Source organism: Sphaeramia orbicularis, chromosome 5, assembly GCF_902148855.1.
Source record: "Sphaeramia orbicularis chromosome 5, fSphaOr1.1, whole genome shotgun sequence".
In the NCBI taxonomy this organism is placed as follows: Eukaryota; Metazoa; Chordata; class Actinopteri; order Kurtiformes; family Apogonidae; genus Sphaeramia; species Sphaeramia orbicularis.
In genome coordinates this window covers 4,834,276-4,854,797 of record NC_043961.1, presented here as the reverse complement: position 1 = coordinate 4,854,797, position 20,522 = coordinate 4,834,276, and the positions used below count along the sequence as shown (strand labels likewise).

The window sequence follows — 20,522 nt, the reverse complement described above, 5'->3', positions numbered from 1 at the left end:
CTATATATCAGATTTTTTTTGCTTGAATTTAGCAAAAAAAATCTTCCCAATGGAACACATGAAAATTATCTTGGTAAGATTTCTTCAAATAATTTTTTCCAGATCTATTGTCTATAAATCAGTTCTTATCAGTTCTTTTTTTTTCTTTTTTGCTTAATTCAAGATTTTTTGTTAATTCAAGATTTTTTTCTAAATTCAAGATTTTTTTTTTTTTTGCTTAATTCAAGACTTTTTTTTGCTGAATTCATTTTTTTTTTTTTTTGCTTAATTCAAGAATTTTTTTTGCTTAATTCAAGATTTTTTTTTGCTGAATTCAACTTTTTTGCTTAATTCAAGATTTATTTATTTTGCTTAATTCAAGATTTTTTTTTGCTGAATTCAACTTTTTTGCTTAATTCAAGATTTATTTTATTTTGCTTAATTCAAGATTTTTTTGTGCTTAATTCGTTTCTTCTTTTCGGGGCTTTTTTGCTTTTAAGCAATTAGGCAAAAAAACAATCTTGAATTAAGCAAAATATCTGCCAATGGAACAAGTGAAAATTATCTTGGTAACATTTCTTAAAATAAGATTTTCCAGATCTATTGTCTAAAAATCAGTTCTTATATCTCACTGAAAAGTTCCTCTTTAGGTGATTATGTCTGATTTTAAATGTGATGAGATACTTGGACTACAAATGAGAAAAATACACTTAGTAAGATTTAGATTTTTGCAGTGTAGTTGTTTTTAGACAGCAATTAACAGTTTCTTAAACCAAAGGTTGTTCTTTTTTTGCATATTAACTCCATGAAGTGAGCAATAACTAGTATTAGTGTATGTTAAAATGTGAGAAAACATCAGATTAGCTGCATTAAAAATGTTTTTATTTCAACATTTTCATATCACTTTCTATTACTGCGTTTTAAATACATGTTTCTTTACTTCAAAAACTAAACGCATGGTGTCCAGCTGAGTGGACGTTGTTGTAACTCCATAAAAAATAGGTTCATACAAAAATTTCAATCACAGCTTTTTTCATGCCTAAAGAGGAATAAAAACACCCAGGAAAAAAAATCTTGACTAAGGTTCTCATAATTCATGCATCAAAGGGTTAAATAGGGCAGTCTCTAAGACTTTGCACCTGTTGTCATTTGGTAATCTTTGTTGATTTCATTGTTCACACGAGCAAGTTATTTGCAGTCTTAGTAAATCAGGCCCTTAGAGTCTTGTAATTTCAGTTTTCTGTATGCGATATGACAAAAACTCACAAAAAAGCTGACTAACTTTGGACTAATGCTACAGTAGGAGCAGGGAGAACACACACTGGGATTGGAAAACAAGCAACATTACACAAAGAGAAGCAAGATAAAGTAGTGTAAGAAAGTGTTCCACACACAGCAGCGATGGGTAGTGTGGTAAAGTGTAGCCTTGCCGTTTCCTGCAGATGATGATGGCCAGAAAGGTGACCAGGCCGGACACCAGGGCCATGCAGATCCAGATGATGGTCATGGTGTTGTAGCGCAGAGGAACTGGAAACACAAACACACACAAACACACACACACAAATACAGAGAGGGGATGAGCGGAGGTAGGCGTGGCCGACGCTTAAACACAATAAACACCGATCTGGAGCTTCATTAAACTGTTCTGCATTTTCTAATTAGCTCCTGTTTGCAGTCGGAGAGTCGGAGATTGGAAATACAGGGTGTCCCAACAAATGTGACATCATTTCATCACCTAATAATGTGTTTAAAATGTGTTTGTTCTTTTTGCTCAAAAAAGTGTATTCATTTTTATTGTTGTGCTTTCAGGAATAGACATGCTGTTTACTGCGACAGAAAAGGCGTTCTGTGTACTGAAGTATGACCATACACAGTCAAATGTGAATGTGCAACGTGAATTTGTTAGAAAATTTCAGAAACAAGTGCCAACAGGACAGCAGATTTGGATGTGGCATAAGAAGTTTCAAGAGGAAGGCTGTTTGTGTTGGAAAAAAGGATCTGGACGGCCGACCCAAGATTGGGAAACGTTTAGTCGGAGTCCAATGAAGTCAGTGTGAAGAGCAAAACTGGAAACCTGCATCCCTAAGTCAACTGTTTGGCGTGTGTTAAGAAAACACTTAAATAAATAAATAAATAAATAAATAAATAAATAAATCCTATTCAGTATCATTTCTCCTGACCATGTAGTCACTCTGATATGGACAATCTCAAATGATGTCAGTTTTTCCCCTTAATCGTCCTTTTCACTGTAGAAACAGTTCTGATGTGAAACATGCAGATTCCCAGTCTGACCCTTCTGCAGTTTTAATGCCATAGTAGGGATAAAGATGAGTCGCTTTTCCATTGACCCTCAAATGGTGCGAATATGACTTGCACATAAAAGTTTACCTAATGGAAAAAGGTTTTTGATTGAAAGATTTTGTGCTGGCAAGAGATGGTTTTTCGGGCATAGTACAATTGATATATCACACAAAACTGCAATGGAAAGACCGTTTTCTGCAACTAGAGTCACGTGAATAAAAAAAAAAAAAAAAATAGGACCAATGGCCCTGTAGCTTACCGGCCAAATTCAAAGCTTTGGGAAATGTATCCAGATGCCATTTATTATCTCCCAGTTCTGTGTATTTATTCTATTACAGAAATAGCCCATGTTTTGCTCATATTCCAATCAGATCTGTAAAAAATTCAAATTCCAACTTGATATCATTGATACTGATTTATTGGATCAATCCACTTCCTATCTGTTTTAATGGGAAAATTTTTCAAAGTGGCACCAAATCCAGAATCAGACCTGGACTTCAATACCTTGTGCTGACATCATCATACAGAAGCTGTATACCAAGTTTGAAGTCAATCAGAACTGGAGTTTGGGAGAAGATGATGATTGAAATCTTCTCCCCATAAGAGCCCATGTTGATAGCCCACGGATGTTGATGGACGTTACAACAAGCGAAGAAGAACAGTTACACTTATATCCTACACTACTGGCACTAACGTTCACCTGAACCGAACTGTCAACAATCTCAGAATTCGCGAATGTCCCCATGCACTGGGGGTCCAGTGGATACAGGTTAGAAGTTGTGAAAATTTCGTGTAAGATCAGCTGTATAGTAGAGGAGTAGACGCTGGGAGTTGGACGTTGAAAGTATGTAAAGTTTCACTTTTGTTATGGACCGCACCCCCACGTATATAACTGCTCCCACCTCGCCCCTGCGCCGAAAAAAACAAAAAAAAACAAAAACACCCCCCTTGTTTTTTGGACACATTGCGCCCTGCATGGTGCGGTCTGTGTGGACACACCAGGAACCCAATCATTTTTTAATTTAGTATGAGATAGAGGGGTAATTATTAATAATAATGAATATATCTGTAAATCAACACCATATTTACGTTTGTCGTCATGTTTATGGAATGACTTCTTGTGTCATCTCATGATAATAAATAAACAAATCATCACATTTGTGATTTAATGGAAAAAGCGACATTACGCACTTTTTTTTCGACATTTAGTAAATATGGGTAAAGTTTTGCGCAGATGTCCGATGGAAAAGTGACTATTGATAAAGGGACAGGACACCAGGACACTGTCTGTGTGTGGAAAAGGCTCCTGTGTGTGTGTTTGATAAACTTTTTGGCTTTTGGTATTGATTAGTCAGCATGTCTGCTGGCAGGTTGTGTTCAGCGCTCTTGTTTTCAGAATGTGAAAATGAATCACTATGAAGGAGGGGGTGGGGGGTGGGGGGTGGGGGGTGGGGGGGTTGGGTCCAGTGAGCAGCAGAGTGAAGGCGGACTATTAGTCAGGGAAACAGCGCTGGGACTCGGAGCGGGCAGGAGGGTGAGCTCTGCAGACCTGGAGTCAGCGCTGCAGCCATCTGCCAAACCCCCTATTAGGAAAGAAAAATATTCTAATAAAAAGGCTTTGTTTTATGTGGCGCTAACTTGTGCAGGGTACTTGCCTCAGGTGCTCATAAAGACCCCCCCGCCCCCCCACTGTGGGCTGTGTACAGCTGTTTGAAGCTGCCATAGGCTGCAGTTCTGCTGACAGCTCTGACCCTCTAACAAAGAGCGGATCCATGGATCAGACGGATGGACTGAGGCTGCTACTGGCCCCACCGACACCCCAGCCTCTTTAGACCAGGACCCTGCTGGATCAGAGGGGTGGACTGAGGCTGCTACTGGACCCACCAACACCCCCAGCCTCTTTAGACTGGGACCCCGCTGTGCACCCCCCCCCCCCCCCCCCACCTGGCGTTAAGCAGCTTTTTGTGCCTGGTCTGTTAGCAGAACAAACGGCTCTTTCTGGACTTTTTGCTGCTGTATTTAATAAGGGGGATGTGCTGGAGGACTCCTCTGAGCTGTGGAGGTTTTGGGTGGTGCAGGGTGTCTGAGCAGATCCTTCAGGTGCACATGGATGTTCTGATGCTAACGGAGGCCGTTACAGCCACAGTGGCGGACAGAGCGTGAGCGCAGGTCATCCATCCACCGCTGTCAGACTGGACAACACAACAGTTCTGAATGTATGTCATCTGAACTGTCTGATAAAAATAGGACCAATGGCCCTGTAGCTTACCGGCCACATTAAAAGCTTTGGGAAATGTATCCAGATGACATTTATTATCCCAGTTATTATTTATTATATCAGTTCTGTGTATTTATTCTATTACAGAAATAGCCCATGTTTTGGTGATATTCCAATCAGATCTGTAAAATATTCAAATTCTAACCTGATATCATTGATACTGATTTATTGCATCCATCCACTTCCTATCTCTTATAATGGGAAAATTTTTCAAAGTCGCACCAAATCCAGAATCAGATCCAGATCCAAATAATTTCACTAACTTTTGTTGACATCATCATAAAGAAGCTGTATACCAAGGTTGAAGTCAATCCGAACTGGAGTTTTGGAGAAGAAGACTGAAATTTTTGTAACGGACGACAAACGACGACAGACGCCGCCGCCGGACGACAATATCTTACGGCCTTTCGGCCGGTAAGCTAAAAAGCAGTTCCACTCCAACATCCAAATATGTTAAAATATATATAGTCTGGATAGTTTTATACTATTATTATTTAGATTTTATATTGTTTGTGCATTATCATGTACACTTTTTCTTGCATTTTATTCTGTTACTGCCTTGATTATTGAATTTCCCTAAACTACTTTACTCTAAACTACTTTACTTTAATGTAACATGATGTAACCTAATCTAATATTAAATAAATCTACTGTAATGTAATGTAATCTACTCAACTCTAATCTAACATGATGTAATCCACTCTAATCTAATATACTCGTAATGTAATGTACTCTAATCTATCATAATGTAATCTAATGTAATGTAATGTAACATAACGTAATCTAATCTAAATCTACTCTGCACCAATGTAATGTAATCTGCTCTAATGTAAACTAACGTAATGTAATGTAATCTAATCTACTCTAATGTAATCTACTTTACTCTAATGTAAAATAATGTAATGCAATGTAATGTAATCTAACATAACGTAATGTAACCTAGTCTAATTTTATGTAATCAACTCTAACATAACGTAATGTAATGTAATCTACTCTACTCTAATTTAATTTAATCTGATGTATTGTAATGTAATCTACTCTAATCTACTTGTAATGTAATGTAATCTACTTTAATCTGATATAATGTAATCTAATCTAATGTAATGTAACGTGATCTAATCTAAATCTACTCTAATCTAATCTAACATAATGGAATGAAATGTACTCTAATCTAATCTACTCTATTGTAATGTAATGTAATCTAATGTAAAGTACTCTGCTCTAACGTCGTCGTCCTGTTTCTCTTCTGTCCTACACACCTGCTTTCCCGGTCTGAATCTCCACGTTCTGGCTGAAGCGTCCGCAGCCGGCTGACGTTCTGGCTCGGACCTGGAAGATGTACTTGGTGCCCGGTTTCAGCCCTGACACTCGGGCGCTGGTGTTTTTAGACTTCAGAGTGGAATAACTGTGCTCTTCATTATCCTGCAAGACAAACAGTTCAACAACAGTGACTGAACTGCAGACATCCACACTCTCAAAAAAATTCAACATATTACTTTGCACATTACAGTTCATTATTGCACTTTTACGGTTAAATATGCAGTTGTTGTTTTTTTTAGCCATTTCTGTTTTTTGCTTCTAATTTATCATGTATAATGTGTTTGCTCTTGTGTTCTCTATATATCGTTAACCCCATAGTATAATTGCATAAGTCATATTTTGGGCCAAATTGTGATATCTACATAACTTTACTCTACTAACACTACTAAAACATTTTATGCAGATATCCCAATTTGGCCAAAAATATGACTTGGGCAACTATACTATGAAGCTAACGATATGAATTTATGAACAGCTCACTTCAGTTTCAAACCAACAAACCAAAAGCTCAAGACCCACTTGTTTACTCTGTGTTATATGTCTTGATGTGCTTTTACTGTTAATGTTTTTAGTTTTTATGTTTTATTGTGATTGATTTTATATCTGTACAGCACTTTGATTGAAAGCGCTTTACAAATCAATTATTATTATTATTATTATTATCATTATTATTATTATTATTACTATTATTATTATTATTATTATTATTATTATTATTATTATTATTATTATCATTATTATTATTACATAAAAAAGGTGATGTTGCAGCTGAATGACAATCTTTTATTTACCTTTTTAGATACTATATGCGATTTACCATCAGTAAATGAAAAACATTATTTCATTTCATGTAATTTCATTTCATTTATTCATTCCAATCTAAGTGATTGGAAAGGAGCAGGATGAAGAAAACTTATAATACCTGCCCTTTTCCTGAAACATCTGCTTACATCAGATAAGTTGCCGTTACAGTTATTCATTCATTAATACTTGAGTAAAACTTGAAAAATCAAGGGGTGACTGAAAACTGATTTTTTTTTTTTTTTTTTATAACATTACACCTATGGCACATACCTTATAAATCATGAATGATGCTTAATTTTCAGCCTTGCATTTTCTTAATTTTTGAAAACAACAGTGAAGTAAGAAAAAAAAACAGGAGTAGTTCCTGCCTTCTTTCAACACTCCTTACTTTTTTTCCATGAAATGTCTGGGTGAAATTGTGATTTAAGTTACTTTCCCTGGTGCTTTATTATTATTATTATTATTGTTATTATTATTATTATTATTATTATTATTATTATTATTATTATTATTATTATTATTATTATTATTATTATAATATCAAAAATTATACTCAAAAGTTGCTGCATCTAGCACCTATTCATACTGTGAAAAGTGCACATTGGTGAAGTTTTTGGTCATTAGATCTTTCTTTCTTATACTTATTTTATACTTTATACTTATTTTTATATTATTCTTTTAACAAAACACAAGACTCCAGACCAGAATTGAATCGATTTTGTTCTCCACGGTCAAAAAGTGGTCAAAGAAATGTTTTCATTTTTCATTTTCTCACAATGAAAAAGAAAATCAATATGAAATAGAAAAAGACATTTCTGAGCCTGAATATGGTCAAAATAAACAGTGTTCTGTAACTCATGTACGGAGCAATGAGTCATATTCTGAAAAACAGTAAAAGAAAACACCTCATGACTGCAGAAGAAAACGTATTTACTTCTTATTTACTGTAGTTAAACCAGTTTTCTGTGCACATTTGAGCTAATGTTTACAATATTCCAAAGAAACAGCTGTTAGAAATGCGACAGATGTTATAGCAATTCCTTCACATTAATTATTTGCAGTAATGAACCAAATGGGCAGCTTTATATACAGAGTATTATTCAAACTGTCACGTCCCAACAAGGAATACTTCATTATTTCTGAGTAAAGGACAGCATCAGTTTCCATTTCCATTACTTGTTTTAACAATGTGTATTCATTAAAATAAAGGAATAAAAGACAGACACCAGATGGGAGTCTGTAACAATAAATTTTTCACTTAATTTTGATGCAGAGAAGTAATTAAGCAGGTCCGTAATTAAGTTTATAACATAATATTTTGGAAGTTCTTGCACAAATACGACTTTTACTGCGAGGTTTATGTGTAATTCCAATAACAAAGTCACTTCAGCAAGAATAAACCTTTTCTCCTAACTTTGATGAGTCTTTCTGGGAACGACACAGCACTTTGTTCATTTTATTAACTTCCAATCATCCTTTTTGACCGTTAAAAGCACAAACACCTCATGTTGATAGTTTTGCATTTCAGAAAAAAAAAAAAAATTAACTACACTCACATACAGTAATGTGTTAAAGTCTCACTCCACTTAAACTTCTTAGAGCAAAGTCTCTTTTTGCAGCAAATGCAACACTGTTATTCCTTAGGGGTCTGAGCCTATTTTGGCCATTTTTGAGAACTTTTGATTTTTCCTTTATATACTATATAAAGAAATGTTTACGATACTCATGTTTGGTGTCTTTTTTTCTTCAGCACAACTTCATCTATAGGGTCAAAACACAGCAGTGTCCCATGAGAGAGCGAACTTTAATTGATTGCCATTCCAACATTTATTCCAGTGTAAAGTAGCTCCTTGTTTTCGATAATCCCTTATGGTCCAATTAAAGCAAAAATGAATTTAAAAGTAAAAATGTGGGTCATTTAGCAACACTAATCTGTCAAATTGTCTCTAAAATGTCCCGTCAGAGTGATTTCAAATACTGTATTTTGACCCTATATCATCTGTCTATTATTTTTTCACTTTAATCTACTATATCAACACAAAAAAAACAAAAAACACGCAAAAAATATAAAATTTGAAAAATGGATATAATTTATTGCATAAATAACACACAGATGCTTAACGAACCTTTTCAAAGACTTTAAAAGTGAATATTGGTTCCAAATATTAGGTATATACAATTAAAATTGTAATAAATGAAAACTATACACAAATATTTGACATAAAAGCAGATCTTTACATAGGCGTTTTGTGCGGTTTTCTCACCCCCCCTCACCCCTGGTCCTCCCAGTTTCCACATCTGGATCAGGTGGGGGTCATTCTCACCCTTACCTGTAATGCTAATGCAGTTCGTGGATTAGAAGTTGCAAATTCGGGCAGTTTTTTTTCCGTTTGTTTGCTTCGGTTTCAAAACGTCGTATCTGTGGTTGTATTTGCGTGTATTTTACGTGTCTGACTTACGACGCTACAACGTGTTGAAAATGTCATGTGATTCAGTCAGGGGGGCGTGACCGTGGATTTAAATGCACATGAGCCACTTCAGGCCCCGCCCCCTCCAGGTTGTTGGCTGCGCTGCTCTGTCCCGTTCAACCAACAACTGAACATTTTAAATAATGGGCTCCAAGTTTGGACATATTCTCAGTTTTTACTACAACCGCTACTGCTGACAAACAACCATGGTGTACTCTGAGAAATGTTCGTTGGAAGTCTGGACCTTATATGTGCAAATGTCGTGATGTAACTAGTTATAAAACGTAAAAATTTAACCCATAAAGACCCAAACATCCAACATTGACCAAAAGGATCTACTGATATAAACTGCTGATTCACTAATTCTATCAATACATGTAAAGAATTGGTGTAAAATGCAGTTCTTCATCTTTTCATGTTCATCAGATATGACACGTTTGGACGTTCAGAGGTTCCATTGTTACCGTGGAAATATAACGCCCCCCTCACCCATTTTCATAATTTTATTCACGTTCGTTTTCTTCAGTTTCAAAACGTCATATCTCTGGTTGTATTTGCTCTGTCAACATCAAATAAAAAGTGGGAGTGTTTCAAGTCTGCACTTTTGAATGCAGTTATCCCCGGTGGTCTACGGGACCGACTTCTGACACTACGATGTGTTGAAAATGTCATGTGATTCAGTCACAGAGCCGTGACCGTGGACCCCTAAGGGTTAATATCAAAAATGTTCCAGAAATGAGTTTATTGAAAAGCAGAAAAGGACCCATCCCATTACAGCTGCCATTTAAAGTCTCCCAGCGGTCGATTCTTAACTTGTGTGTGTTCACAATGGGTTTGTGGAAGCCTGTGCTGCGCCGCTTGTCATAAATGAAAACAACCTTATCTGTCTGTCAGATGTAATTGGCAGGTAATTACCTGAGACATCTTTTGATCTGCTTCTATCAGCCCGATAAGACGACAGGTTCTTTAAGGAGTGTTTGTCTTATTTCCCCTGCTTCCTTTCAAGTAACTGCTCCGTTTGCGAAGCCAGAATTTGCTCAAATGAAAACTCAAAGTTGTGTTTTTATTCAATTACAAAGGGTTAGAAGACGAAGAGCTTGTTGCTTGTTTTCAGACTAAAGCCGGAGATAGTTTCAAAGTGTAGAAGCAGAAGAAGTTTGGTAATAACAGGAGGTGTGAGGAGTGAGTGAATCATCGGTATGTCTTAAAAAAAAAGGATAAGGAGCCTAATTATGAAGAAGTGGTAGGTGTAGAAATGAGGAGGGTTTTTTTGTCTTCATTATCAGCCTCAGCTAGCTGGCGGCTGACACCCCTGCGCTGTGACTCATTGTTGTTTAGATCACTGGTATAGAAAGCCTTAAGAAAGCACATTGCTGACTTGTCCACTTGAAATCCCCTACAGGCGTCTCGCCCTGTGAGCGCGGCCAGATTAAGACGGCGGCACAAGAGACGAGCTAATCCTTCAGCACTCTCCAACACCATCCGGCTTGTTTGGGCTATGAGACCGGCTGCTCCCCGGCCGCTCCCTCTGCAATTAGCTGATTCCTATCATCTCACACACGCCCCAACACACACCCGCGCACACATTCACACGTGCACACTCGCGGCAATTAGCTCGTGGCGAAGCTTATGCGCCCGCCAGCCGCTTGCTGTCACTGTCACTTTCGCTAAGTTGGATTTCATACCGTCTCATCCTCCTTCTTGCTCTCCCTCTCTCGACCCCCATTTCCTTTCAATTAGCCGAGCTGCCAGCAGGATCTTTTTCTTGGATTAAGTTATCTACGACCGATCCAACCGCACTCCTCCGCATGCACAATGTCTGGGCTCGGCTCAGTCGCCAGGCTGTTGGAGACGATGTCGTCCAGGTAAAGCCAGGACAGACTTCCTCCATCAGAAGCAGCGTTGGGAGTAATGCGGTACAAAAGTAATGCATTACAGTAGCCCCTTTTACACAGCACTTCTATTACAGGAATTCATTTAATTTCTGAACTTGCTTTATCCTCACTAGGGTCACGGGGGTCACTCAGAGCCTATCCCAGCTACTTATGGGTGAAGGCGGGGTACACCCTGGACATGTCTCCAGTTCATCGCAGGGCTGAACATATAGAGACAAACAACCACTGTCACATTCACACTCATGGGCAATTTTAGATTAACCAATAAACCCAGTGTTTTTCAAACTTGGGGTCGGGACCCCACATGGGGTCGCCTGGAATTCAAATGGAATCGCCTGAAATTTCTAGTTATTGATAGAAAAAAAAACAACTTACTGATTAAAAAAAACATATGTAGAGTTGAGAGAGAAAATCCCAATCCATATCAGACAAACTGAAGCTGAAACTGCAGCACTGTGGTTCTGTTTATGTGTCAAATGTTCATTGTGGTCAGTTTCAGATGCTGCAGCTCTTTCATAATTCATCGTTTCAGTTCTTGTTTGTTCAGTATTAATTGTCAGCCTTGTAAATCCAAGCTGGACTGACTGGACATATCCTGACTAGGGATGCACCGATACTGATACGAGTATCGGCATTGGCTCCGATACTCAGTGTGTCTACTCGTACTCGTAAAAGATATCCGATACAAATGCACCGATACCACTTATGGCCGTGTGACATTCACAGTTCTGTGCAGCAGGTACGAGGAGGAGGAATAATGTGTGTGAGTGTGAAGAGTGTGTGTGTGTGTGAGTGTGAAGAGTGTGTGTGTGTGTGTGTGTGTGTGTGTGTGTGTGGGGGGGGGGGGGGTTGGGCTCTACTGCACATGCGCCAATTATGATGAGAGTAATACAGGAGTCATGAAACGCATTCCAATTCTGAGACAGTAATACTGTAAGGTAAGGAATTACTTTTAAATAACAGTAACAAGTAATCTGTAATGGATTATAGTTTGGAAGTAACCTGCACAAAACAGTTCACGAGGTGTTTGAAGACAATGTTGTCCAGGTAAAGCGAGGAAAGTCTTCCTACCTCATAAATATCTCAAATGTTTTAATGTTAGCGGGATGAGTTGGCAGGAAACTAAAATAACCAGGAACCAACTGGGCTCTAGAGGCGCAGTATTAAAGCAGTGTCGAGGTTAAAATACCTTCTCGTAGTATTTGATGTCGTACTCCAGGATTACGCCGTTGGGCTGGTCGGGTTCGTGCCACAGAAGAGTCACGCTGTTCTGGCTGGTGTTCTCCTGGCGGATCGCTAGCACTTCAGATGGAGCTGCATAAGAAACAGGTCATATTACCGCTTTATCGGTTCAAGATCACACACAGTAACGGGATGAAATGACCCTGCAGTGAGGATATTTTTAGCCATTAGGGAAAAAAAAAAAAACACACTGAGACAGGAAAAAGAAAGAGGAAAAAGCGAAGTTTCATCACACAAATGGTGTTTTTTGTTGCTACTGTTTAAGTCCTCGTTGGCCCAGGTCATTGTTTATCCTTAGTAGTTTTTCAAAGTTCAACTGCACTGGTTTTGTTCTTGAAAACTTTTAATTTCTCACCCAAGTTCTGAACTGATGAAGCCTCTTAGATAAGAAACAAAACATTTTCAAAAACCAAACCATTCCACTTGTTGCTACCTGGTTTGTTACAGACTTTAAGGATTCTTTCTGAGTTTAGATCATTCTGACAGATGGCAGCAGACACAGAGTACAGTGTTGCTAACTATGACGCATTCACCGCTAAAAGAAAAAAAAAAGTTAGGAGAAAAAGCCGGATGTTCTTGGGGGAAAATATCACTACAGCTGTCTTAAATATCACCAATGTTTTAGATTCCAAGAAAATGTAAAGGTCAGAACTGTCTCTTGTTTTGGGCTTGTTTTCATATCACCATCTCCTGGGGAAAATGTTTAGCTGGTTGCTAAATGCTACAGCTACCTGTTAGCGTTAACTTTTGATGCTAGAAACAAAACTAATGACAGTAATTAGAATAAACCAAAACAATAAATTTATGTTCTATAAAACCAAAATAGTGGGATAATGCCTCTATAGTATAATTAGTGTTGTTTTAAAGTGGAAAAATCCATATATTAGCTCCTGAGTTTGTCACCGCTTCTCTTGTGCTGATCAATAGTAGTAATAGTGTGTAAAATTCGCAATGAGGTTAGCTAACATCAACAAACCACCAGCTTCCATCACAAAAAAGATTAGATTCTAACACCAACTTCACATATTACATATACACACATTTTACACAAGGTTAATTACAGTCGCTTATAAACAATCCAGCAGACACAGAGTACAGTGTTGCTAACTATGACGCATTCACCGCGAAAAGAAAAAAAAAAAATATGAGAAATAAAACAGATGTTCTTGGGGGAAAATATCACTAAAGCCATCTTAAATATCACCAATGTTTTAGATTCCAAGAAAATATAAATGTGAAAACTGTGTCTTGCTTTGGGCTTGATTTCACATCACCACCTCCTAGAGAAAATGTTTAGCTGGTTGCTAAATGCTACAGCTACCTGTTAGCCACTAACTTTTGATGCTAGAAACCAAACTAATGACAGTAATTAGAATAAACCAAAACAATAAATGTGTGTTCTATAAAACCAAAATAATGGGATAATGCTTCTATAGTATAATTAGTGTTGTTTTAAAGTAGAAAAATCCATCCATGAGCTCCTGAGTTTGTCACTGCTTCTCTTGTGCCGATCAATAGTAGTAATAGTGAGTAAAATTCGCAATGAGGTTAGCTAATGTCAACAAACCACCAGCTTCCATCACAAAAAAAATTAGATTCTAACACCAACTTCACATATTACATACACACACATTTTGCACAAGGTTAATTACAGTCGCTTATAAACAATCCAGCAGACACAGAGTACAGTGTTGCTAACTATGACGCATTCACCGCGAAAAGAAAAAAAAAAAAAAATGAGAAAAAAAACAGATGTTCTTGGGGGAAAATATCACTAAAGCCATCTTAAATATCACCAATGTTTTAGATTCCAAGAAAATATAAATGTGAAAACTGTGTCTTGCTTTGGGCTTGATTTCACATCACCACCTCCTAGAGAAAATGTTTAGCTGGTTGCTAAATGCTACAGCTACCTGTTAGCCACTAACTTTTGATGCTAGAAACCAAACTAATGACAGTAATTAGAATAAACCAAAACAATAAATGTGTGTTCTATAAAACCAAAATAATGGGATAATGCTTCTATAGTATAATTAGTGTTGTTTTAAAGTAGAAAAATCCATCCATGAGCTCCTGAGTTTGTCACTGCTTCTCTTGTGCCGATCAATAGTAGTAATAGTGAGTAAAATTCGCAATGAGGTTAGCTAATGTCAACAAACCACCAGCTTCCATCACAAAAAAAATTAGATTCTAACACCAACTTCACATATTACATACACACACATTTTGCACAAGGTTAATTACAGTCGCTTATAAACAATCCAGCAGACACAGAGTACAGTGTTGCTAACTAGGACGCATTCACCGCGAAAAGAAAAAAAAAAAATGAGAAAAAAAACAGATGTTCTTGGGGGAAAATATCACTAAAGCCATCTTAAATATCACCAATGTTTTAGATTCCAAGAAAATATAAATGTGAAAACTGTGTCTTGCTTTGGGCTTGATTTCACATCACCATCTCCTAGAGAAAATGTTTAGCTGGTTGCTAAATGCTACAGCTACCTGTTAGCCACTAACTTTTGATGCTAGAAACAAAACTAATGACAGTAATTAGAATAAACCAAAACAATAAATGTGTGTTCTATAAAACCAAAATAATGGGATAATGCTTCTATAGTATAATTAGTGTTGTTTTAAAGTAGAAAAATCCATCCATGAGCTCCTGAGTTTGTCACTGCTTCTCTTGTGCCGATCAATAGTAGTAATAGTGAGTAAAATTCAGAATGAGGTTAGCTAACATCAACAAACCACCAGCTTCCATCACAAAACAGATTCTAACACCAACTTCACATATTACATATACACACATTTTACACAAGGTTAATTACAGTCGCTTATAAACAATCCAGCAGACACAGAGTACAGTGTTGCTAACTATGACGCATTCACCGCGAAAAGAAAAAAAAAAGTTATGAGAAAAAAAACAGATGTTCTTGGGGGAAAATATCACTAAAGCCATCTTAAATATCACCAATGTTTTAGATTCCAAGAAAATGTAAAGGTCAAAACTGACTCTTGTTTTGGGCTTGTTTTCACATCACCATCTCCTGGGGAAAATGTTTAGCTGGTTGCTAAATGCTACAGCTACCTGTTAGCCGCTAACTTTTGATGCTAGAAACAAAACTAATGACAGTAATTAGAATAAACCAAAACAGTAAATGTGTGTTCTATAAAACCAAAATAATGGGATAATGCTTCTATAGTATAATTAGTGTTGTTTTAAAGTAGAAAAATGCATCCATGAGCTCCTGAGTTTGTCACTGCTTCTCTTGTGCTGATCAATAGTAGTAATAGTGAGTAAAATTCAGAATGAGGTTAGCTAACATCATATATATACACATTGGTGACATTAAATATCACCAATGTTTTAGATTCCAACTGAGTCTTGTTTTGGGCTCGTTTTCACATCACCATCTCCTGGGGAACATGTTTAGCTGGTTGCTAAATGCTACAGCTACCTGTTAGCTGCTAACTTTTGATGCTAGAAACAAAACTAATGACAGTAATTAAAATAAAGCAAAGTAATAAATGTGTGTTCTATAAAACCAAACTAATGGGATAATGCCTCTATAGTACAATTAGTGTTGTTTTAAAGTAGGAAAAAGCTAAATAAATAATATAAAAAAAGAATAAGGTGTAGCTTAAAAGAAGCTAGCTTGAATGTTAATGCTAAAGACATATGTGCTTCATTGACTGATTTATTTACAGTTGTCTCCTGGTGCAGGTCAGAGCTGATTTGATGATGAGCTTAAAATTGTTAATACCATAACATAATTTATTTCCTAACTTGGTGAGCTCATATGGATCTGCTCCCAGGAGTCTGGCCTTTTCTGAGTCCTCAACGTCTGGAAAAAGGCTGTAGGTGAACAGGCTTTTTTTTTTTTTTTTCTAACACCAGCTCTGTGGAACTGTCTGCCTGTTGACGTCTGACAGCTCTGTTCCATTTAGATTTTTTTTTTTTTTAATTTACTTTTTATTTTTGTTTTTGAGAAAACTATAAAACAAATACTGACATAAACAAAACAATACAAACCAAACAAACAACAGCGGGGAGAGTCCAACATTAGAGCAGCATCCAGTCCACACATACATACATCACACATGTGCATTAATATACTCGTATACCCATATTAATTTTTTCCTTTACAGTAAACTTTCTGGTCATTATTGATATGAGGCTGTGAATTTAGATTTTCATAATATTTCTTAAAACATTCTTTAATGTCCTCCATTTGATGGTAAATTTCCTTCGATTCAGGGTCTCTTATCTTATGTATTGTGTTATCTGCCTGTTGTTGTTTTCATAATTTATAAGACAATAATTTTGTATACTTGCTACCACCTTCATAGTAATTTTGTTTAGTATATGCTAATTTCTTTCCATTTAGATATTTAAAGTAAAGCTACAGACACACTTGTTTACTACAAAAATATGAGTCCTGATTTTTGTTTAATTGTTTTTATTATAATTTTACACCAACCATTACCTGCTGTTAACTGTTTTTACTGTGCAATATTTTTACCCTTATATTTGTCGTACAACACTTTGATGGAAATAAATGATAAATAAATACATTTTAATCATTATTATTATTATTAGTAGTAGTAGTAGTAGTACTATTATTATTATTATTATTAGAGTGAAGTGTTAACGTCTGGTTTACCCTAATGAAATGACTTGAATGAATGAATGAATATTTTTATTTCAGTTATGTACAAATAATATACATTTAAGGAACATATAATTTACACAATTGGTAACCAAAAAAGGAAGAGGTTTATTTATGCTTCTCCTGCTCCCGTCTTTTGATTAACCTGAAGTTGCAGCAAATAAAACATTAACACAAATTAATCTACATTCAGTTTATTAAGTCACTTAGAGATTATTTCACCTCCTCCACCACAATAATACTAGCAAACTAGACTACTGGTATTATTATTATTATTATTATTATTATTATTATTATTATTATTAATATTATTATATATGCTTGTATTATCACAACAATTATTATTTTCCCCCTCACTCCCCCCTCTCTCTTTCTCTCTCTTCCCCTTTTCACTATCGTCCCTAATCAGTATATATTGTTTAGTTTCTCTTAACATTTATTATCTTTTCTATTGTAATATGACATTGTCGTTGTCATTACTCTGTTGTTGCTGTTTTTGGTTTATTTATTTGTTTGATTTTCCCTTTGTTTATTTTATGTTTATGTGTTGTTGTTTTTCTGTCCACAATGTCTTGTTAACTATCACTAATAAAAAATAAATAAATACATAATAATTATTTAATCTTTATAGCCCTTAAGAATTTGACAAATTAAAGCATTTTTCAAACTTCATGCTTATACTGGTGTCTCATCTGGTGTGGTTTCCCAGTTCTGTTGGGAGGTCACTACACACAAAAAAACTTAAAATCAACACTGAATCCAACAAAACTATCTATTCATCCTTTGGTAAGATGAATTTGTGTTGTTAGGGGAATTCCAGGGTACATTTTTAATTTTTTATCAAAAGAAATTAAGCATAAACTGCATAATGAAAAAGAAAAAATTAACTTTTCTAACTTTTCTTAACTTTAAGATGCAACTAATGACTGATTAGGTCTTTTTTTCTTCTAATTAGCCCACAACAACAACACCAATCAGATAAATGCTAAATATTTCTTGTGTTTATGAAATGAGTACAGTGGTGTCAGAGTTGGTCATGAGTACTGTTTGCTGACAGTGGCAGCTCTTCCTACCAGTCCTTATGGAAACAAAGTACGAACGGCACAACCTGTTTTTCATTATCAGCACAAAATGTGGTTGAGACAGCACATTTCTTTCAAAGGTTGTTATTTTGGCACTTTTGCTAAGTTTGACGGTAAAGAGGGACAGAGAGGGAAGAAGAGAAGGATGTGTAATGAAGGGCCAGGGCTGAGTTCACATTCAGAATGATGCAGCTGTAAGTGCACCCGCAGCATGCCCAAGGGCCAAGTTGATCTTTTTTTTTTTTTTTTTTCCAAGGGTAGTTTTTTGGGGGAAGTTTCTCTTTTTTTAGTCATTTGCCGTAAGTGATTCAAGGATGGGTTTAATCATAGCACATGATAGTTACAGTGGAGTCTAGACACCGAGAGTCGAAAAACAGTGAACTCTTCAACTTTTGTCCTGCCGTCTAAAAAACGCGCCCCTGAATGCACCATCCTCGGGAAAAAGAAAAATGGGCTGTTTGGGGCTGGAGGTTATTACAACCCTGAGCTGCTGTGGGTTTTATTGCTAAGCCACATCTTTAGGTCTCAATAAAACAACATTAATTGTTTCAGCAAATGTCACACAACAGTTAGAGGATTGGTTCTGCAATGAAACTAAGATTGATCAATTTGGTAATAATACAAACAAATATACTTTTCTGTGTTTACACTTAGCAGCTCAGAAGAGGTAAAAAAAACAAAACCAAAAACAGTTCTGAACTTTATGAGTATGCTGGGGCTATTGTTTCTGAAAAAAACTTATTTTGATAATAAAGCATTTTCTATTTAATTCTAAACTTGGCCCTATTAATAATTAAAAAAGGAAACATCACAAAACACTTTAACGTCATAAAAATTAATTCGATTTGCATCCACTTTAATTACACTGGGTTACAAAAAAATGTTTTTTGCAAGTTGTCTAGGTTTTTTCAACTGAATTAGGACCATTTTGCACCGCTAAATCCAAAAATGACATCTGTTTTTCTCAATCAGGTCAGGTTTTTTTTGCTAATTTGATTTTGAAAAATTTGATCTTCTCACAATCTGTGCCCAAACTTTATCTTGGTCACCAAGTTTAATACCAAAATAAGATTGGTAAGCACACTTTATGAAACTTGTGACTTGATTCCTGTTAGGTACAATGGTGTATTCACCGCAGATGTAGCAGAATACGTCAGGCTTATTTTTGCAAGATCTTCTAGTCGAAGCTATTTCATTCACCTGTAATTAAAAAAAAAAAAAAACATTAATCATAAATTGGCAAAAGTAAAATCTTCAGAACTCGTTTATTGCAAGAAATATGAAAGAATTTTGTATCATATGATGTGAAAATGCCCATAAATGTAAGCAAACATGTTCAAAAGCCAATATGTAGCATAGTTCAGAAAGTTGACCTGATTGAGCAAAATGAATGTGATTTTTGGATTCAGCACACCAAAATTATCCTAAATCAGCTCAAAAAACTGAAACAATAAATTTGTTGTTGACCAGTGTTATTGAAATATATTGATATCGGTATCAATATCGGTGATACTGGCCATGCATTTACTTGGTGTCAGATCGATACCAAAACATGCAGTATCACACACCACTAGTATACACCAAACAGGTTATGCTGTGTGTTGCCTAATATCTTTGGAAATTCTGACATTGTTGGAAATAACATTATGGATTGCCCAATGTTCTAAAGCACAGGTGTCGAACATACGGCCCGTGGACCAAAACCAGCCCACCAAAGGGTCTAATCCGGCCCATGGAATGAATGAAATTAAAAATTTCACTTAAAATATTAATAATCGTTTTAGTTTAGGAGCCAAATTCAGCCTAATTCAATCTCAGATGGGTCAGAACATTAAAATACTATTATAATAACTTATAAATAATGACAACTCCAAATGTTTGTCTTTGTTTTAGTGTAAAAAAAAACAAAACAAAAAAATGTTGAATTGCATGAAAATGTTTACAGTTACAAACTATCCTTTCACAAAAAATGTGAATAACCTGAACAAATATGAACAATATGAAACGTCTTAAGAGAGATAAGACCTTTTTATTTTTAGCTTTTATAATATTATGTCTGTTATTAAATGTTTTGTGTATTTGTAGATCCACTGTGATCTGTAAGTTGTAATACACGTGTAAATGAGAAGCTGAGGCAGAATATTGTTAAAATTGCACTTATTTTTCTTAATATATTTTAGTTTGTTCATGGTTGTTAATGTTTTCCACATTTTTTTAAGGATAGTTTGTAGATGGAAACATTTCATTAAGTAATTTTACTTTTTTTGCTCTAAAATATGGTGAAAAGTTTGGAGTAGATATTTTTTTAATATATATTATTGTACTATTTTTTACTGGTCTGGCCCACTTCAGAACATATTTTGCTAAATGTGGCCCCTGAACTAAATTTTTTTTCCCTCAAACTTTATTCAAATAATGCTGCATACAAAATAGATCAACAGCAAAATAGTCAACAGTAATAAACATAACATGAAATGCATAAC

The 20,522-nt window shown here is 35.8% G+C and overlaps 1 protein-coding gene across 1 annotated transcript in view; it reads right to left on the bottom strand.

Annotated features, from left to right (window-relative positions):
- Window positions 1-20,522, bottom strand: part of epha8 (eph receptor A8) — a 366,079-nt gene that overhangs the window by 44,533 nt on the left and 301,024 nt on the right. The window contains exons 9-11 of the mRNA XM_030134865.1: window positions 12,235-12,359; window positions 5,818-5,980; window positions 1,374-1,506 (exon numbers count right to left, since the gene is read on the bottom strand). Coding sequence (XP_029990725.1) covers window positions 1,374-1,506; window positions 5,818-5,980; window positions 12,235-12,359 — 421 coding nt within the window. The remainder of the gene's footprint in view (window positions 1-1,373; window positions 1,507-5,817; window positions 5,981-12,234; window positions 12,360-20,522) is intronic.